General features: G+C 38.2%; 1 protein-coding gene across 1 annotated transcript; it reads right to left on the reverse strand.

The window, feature by feature from the left end:
- Nucleotides 1-1,062: 1,062 nt before the first annotated feature.
- tmem183a (transmembrane protein 183A) lies at nt 1,063-4,977 on the reverse strand. The gene is made up of 8 exons (XM_037679644.1): nt 4,774-4,977; nt 4,438-4,527; nt 4,188-4,358; nt 3,902-4,061; nt 2,735-2,915; nt 2,489-2,569; nt 2,205-2,360; nt 1,063-1,430 (listed from the first exon to the last, which is right to left on the reverse strand). The coding sequence occupies exons 1-8, from the start codon at nt 4,835-4,837 to the stop codon at nt 1,245-1,247; spliced, it is 1,089 nt and encodes a 362-aa protein (XP_037535572.1). The 5' UTR covers nt 4,838-4,977; the 3' UTR covers nt 1,063-1,244.
- Nucleotides 4,978-5,292: the final 315 nt, after the last annotated feature.

Genomic DNA, 5,292 nt, shown 5'->3' on the forward strand with positions numbered 1-5,292 from the left:
TGCACAGTAAAAATGTTCCACAACTGATCAAATAGTGATCTGTGCATCTTGTTCAATGCAAAGAACATTACCTAATGTTGTAATGCGTTACTGGATGTGCTGTAGCCATCTTTTACAACCAGTTACTGATGTCTTCTCAAAATGAAACATTTATTTAACTTGTCAAACACCTATAGAACATTTCCTCGACTAGTGTCTGGTACAAAGATCTGTTGTGCAATCCGAATTGAAATTATGATTTTGTAGAATTGGCTTGTTAATCTGCCATTAGATGTTTAAATGATTGTCCAGGTGAGACTGAAGATCATGTTAACACATTAACTTTTGTTTATTTCTAAACGATGTAAAAAAAATAAAATAGAAAAATGACTGGAGAACTTTGACTGTGTATTTGTATTTATTGCAATAGTTCAGGTGTATCATCAATAACATTGTGACTCAAACAAACTTTTTTTTCTTACACACTTTAAATTATTGAAATATCTACCTTTCCATTTTTGGAAATTCATTTGTATTACTGCAGGTGTATGTAGTTCAGAAAATGTTCTTGATGATGGCATTTGTGCAAACCAAGTTAAAAATACCAAACTGTGAAATAAATATGTACGCGTTAGCTCTGTCATCATCAAGCAAGTCACTGGAAACATTCTCGCGACGTTTGAGACAGAGGCGAACAGCATCCGTGTAGCAGTAAAGGATGATATTCAAATCAACTCCACATACACAATCAAATCATCAGAAAACAAGAAAACTTGTCCAAACATGTGGAGGATGCTTGAGATGCATCATCATGGCTCGAAAACAGATTAAAACAATAAAACAGCTCCACAGGCGCAACATGTCACATTCTGAATCAATCCAAGCTGAATGCAGATCAGGATAACTTCACGTATGATCATGAAATATGTTACGTGAAGGAAAAAATGTGTTCTGGGGATCCATTCTTTCTTAAGCTTGAGAATATTTTTTAAAATGATGATTTATATTATATCAATATAAATCAGGCAATATGTAAAATTCTGATGGACAGCAACTGAAAAAATGCATATTGTTTCTATGTGTCTGATTGTACCTGGAATATTCCTATGAAATGTTGTAGTCAGTACTTGCCTTTTCAAACATTTTACAAATAAAATGCGCATGTGCAAAGAAAATGTCTCTGACTGTGATTCGACTTGTTTTGTCGTTTTATGAGCACGACGAGCCTGGTTATTCCTTTTCTGCTTTTAAAAATAAAGGCATTCTTATGTGTAGGGTACAGAGGGGTACTGGGGATGCCACCAGTCCATTAGCTTCACACTGTGGACGGGATCCAGCACAACCTGTGTCCCGCCTTGATCCCCTCTTCTTTTCCTCTGCTGAAGTGGCGAGTCCTGAAACACGAGACGAACACGGTGGTGGCGCATGTCTGTGCTCACATTGATTGTGAACTGTAAGAAAAACAACAGAGAACGTAGTAAAGATTTGAGGGGAAAAAAGTTGGTGTTTAAACCCATTTTCTTCTAAATCTGAGAATAACAATTCTATTAATTTTTAAAGAATGGTTTCTGAAGAAATAAAGTGCTGGCAATAGAAATATTTTTCTTTTAACAATGAGAAGATTTAAACTATTGGATTAAACTGAACTACAATGCCACAGCAAATCCCAACAATTTTCAGTCAGGTCATCTGGGCGGTTTCTTATTTTGTGCCGAGACGTTTCGCCTTCCATCCAAAAAAAACTGCTTCTCCCCCAACAGCTTACTCCAAAGTGTGTGTGTGTGGGGACAGTTATGTTGGCGCTAAGATGGTCTCTGGGGCACACCCTCTCCTCCGGTGCCCACCCTCTCCCTCGTCGACCATCATGTCAAACTGGTTCAAAACATAACTGTTTTTTTCCCACTTTGGAGTAAGCTGTTGGGGGAGAAGCAGTTTTGTTTGGCGTTTCCTCAGACTGATGAAGCCTTCTGGATGGAAGGTAAAACGTCTCCGAACAAAATAAGAAACCGTCCAGATGACCTGACTGAAAATTGTTGGATTTTATATATGGACTATTGAGCATGGACTTTGGTCACATACAGGTTAACCCAGAAATTACCTTACTTTAAAAAAAAACAGTTTAATATTTTACAATGATTTCCATTAAAATTACCTTTTGCAATTAGCTCAGTTACACTGAAAGATAAATTAAAAGGACGTTTAGGTTGCCAAAAACAGCTACTTGCCAGAGTTACTGTCATGCCCATGACAACAGGGGTGAAGATGTAGTGGAGCGTGGTGACCTGAAGCACGTAGCAGTCAGAGTCTGGATTTAAGTGAACGTCTTCATACTGTTTGGGTAAACGCAAGCACTTGGCACCACCATTTTTAACGTGTCCCTGCTGCAGTGGAGATACAAACACAACACATAACAGTGGAATTATGAACAGAAAATATACCAGCTGTGTTTTGTAACCAAACTACATTCATATTATAACACGAGTTTATTTACATTTGAATAAGAAGTTACCTGCTTCAAAAATTTAAAGTTGAATTCCCACAAACCTTCTGGGCAAGTCCCTGACAGCTTTTTGACCCAGAAGAGTAAACACTGTAAGGAGAAACAACAAATATAAAAAAAGTTATTTTTTGCATAAAACCTAAGCTGATTTTTATCAAAATTCCTTCTTTTTGAAAATTTTGGGTTCCAATGCTCAATGATTTTTATTTTGTGGGTCAAAAGCTATAAAGTTTGAGAACCTCTGTATTAAAGTACCTTAGAGTTAAGCAAAGTGGTCGGTGTCGATTCTGGCAGTGAAGGAATTTTTGACACGCGCAGGCTGAACGGCTCATACAGATGGAAGAGGGAGCGAATCACGCAGGCCCGAAGGCAGCGCATCCTATCTATGCAGTTAGGCCGGAGACGAAACGGTAGTTCAACATCAATCATGTAGTGCCTTAAAACAAAATGAAAACAGCAGAGGGAAAAAATTCATCATTTATTTTCATGATTAACAATTTTAAAGATGAAAAAAAATTGTGCCTCAGTTTACAGACAGCCATTTCAAATACTGAGCAAAATGATTATGTAAATATCACATGAAGGGGCCTCAGCTGTGGCAAGATGGCTACTTCAGTCTCCTGATTTCACTACCGTGTTCCTCACATATTCCAAAATGAACCAAGGTGGACAAGAGCATATAAATCCAACTAAACTGTAATAAGGCTCTTTTTAAATAGTAGTGGTAAATATGGGGGCCGAGATGGTGTAGAGGCAGGGCAGCTGGCTTGGGACCCAAAAGTCCCAGGTTCGATCCCCAGTCACTGCACATCACGTGGTGTCTTTGGGCAGCACACCTCATCCCCAAAATGCCTCCCAGGCGCTTTCAATAGCTGCCCACTGCACCACCTGGTGGTGGATGGGTTAAATGCAGAGACTAATTTCGCCATTGTATGGAAACATACAGTGCTGACATTGTGATGACATTATTATTATTAAATATCAACACAAAATGAAAACAAATCAATGCATTATCAGTAGTGTTGCTAATGTTTCACACAAATATATTAATATATTAATCTGATTATAAGTTCACTCTGGACATCAACACAGTCCTGCAAAAAGCGTTGTTCTAAATTACCTAAACTTGAATAACATCAAAATAAGAAAGTAAGGAGCACTACGTTATTAATGCCGGCAGTTGTTGACTCAGGGGGTAATGTCAGTAGGTAGTAGGGCTGATGACAGAGCGCCTCCTTGGATAATGGTAAGGGAAATACTGTTAACTGGAACATGAATGACATATCCTACATACAACTAATGTGAATATCATGGTGACTCGTGAGAATATCTTTCATTAAGGAAAAATCAGTCATCAAAATACTGCTATTTATGTCAATGAAGACATTATTCATGCCCAAAACAGCAACAAAACTAAATCACCTTCTGTAGAGTCTGGTCCAAAAAGCTGCTGTGCAAGTGACAGTCCAAGCGTTCCTGCAGATCAAAGCAAATCGACACACATCCTCTGGCCGAATGTAAGAAGAAAGTAGAAGCCAAATGTCCACCGGATAATCTTCTCCATCACTGCACTCGCTGCTTTCTAAAAAGATAAGGAGCCAAATATACAACAAACTTAGAAAAAGTACAAAATAAGGATGATTGGTGTGGCATACTAGCATGAACAATCCGTTCATGGATGAACGTGCAAAAATGACTGCAAATGTACCTTTTCGTCTCTTGTTTTTCTTTTTGCGAGCCACTTTAGATTCATTATCTACCTCTTCCTCAGGGTCTAGGTCATCACTGCTGCCCAAAGCGTCTGCTTTGACACCTTCTACAGATGACAGGACTTCCTCCACAGCACCCTGAGAGGCTTCCAGGCCGCAGAGTAACTTCACTATAATACAAGTTTCATTAAATAGGCATCTGAAACTTGTTCACTCACATGAACAATTACTGTACAACTAAAGGCTTACCTTCTTTTTCAATCGCATTTGCAACAGCTTTTTTCACCCTACCCGACTTCACAATGGCTGGGTCGGCATCGGCATAATCAGCAACAGTGACTGTAAAAATGAGGGATCACTCTTAATAAACAGCAAAAAGCCCAATGATTTGATAAGTGATTTCTAATTTCCTAATTCTTTATTTAGTTAATGTGTATGTGAACATTTAAATAACTGTTACAGTAATGTTAGCTTATAAAGTTAAATCTAACTGAAAAAAACATGGACAAATTATCAACTTGACTGTACAGAGCTAACGAGCGGCAAAACTAGCATCACAGGCTAGCCTGCTAGCTAAGCTGCTACCTGATTCAGAGCAGACGTCCCCGGCCTTAAATTTCAGCCGTTTTCTGTTTCCTTTCTTGGGCATGTCGACACCAGTGATATGTAAGCGCCTAACGGGGTTATGAGTCCTGCCATGTCTCTATGGCAAGCTGAGGTAAAGAGAAAGACAGAAAAATTGGAGAGAAATTGAAAAATGTACCGCCCGGGTCTTCAGCCATCATGGAATGACGTAACTCTGGAAAACACCGCGAGAGTGTGAAGATTTCTTATTCTTCTTCGGGGGTTTAAATAGAGTACGTTTATTACTGTACTTCCCCCCACTGGCTAAAGTTGATATCGCGTAAGATTTAGTTGCTTCTAGTTCATTTATTATAATTTACTAAAAAAAAAAAAACATATAAATGTAGCTGTTCAGGTTACATTAACGTATTCTAACTTTTTAATTGTCATAGTTTTTTTTCTTCTATTGTATTTTATAAATACTAATTTAACAGAAATTATTTTGTGTTGGCTGTTGACATACACTTACTACAATGCTGA

This window comes from Nematolebias whitei, chromosome 7, assembly GCF_014905685.2.
Source record: "Nematolebias whitei isolate Nwh7 chromosome 7, NemWhi1, whole genome shotgun sequence".
In the NCBI taxonomy this organism is placed as follows: domain Eukaryota; kingdom Metazoa; phylum Chordata; class Actinopteri; order Cyprinodontiformes; family Rivulidae; genus Nematolebias; species Nematolebias whitei.

Coding starts and splice junctions, on each gene's coding strand:
- tmem183a (XM_037679644.1), bottom strand. CDS start 4,837: ATGCCCAAGAAAGGAAACAGAAAACGGCTGAAATTTAAGGCCGGGGAC. Junction 4,062..4,187: donor GAAAAACAAGAGACGAAAAG/GTACATTTGCAG, acceptor TTATCTTTTTAG/AAAGCAGCGAGTGCAGTGAT. Junction 1,431..2,204: donor TGGGCATGACAGTAACTCTG/GCAAGTAGCTGT, acceptor TTTTTCTTACAG/TTCACAATCAATGTGAGCAC.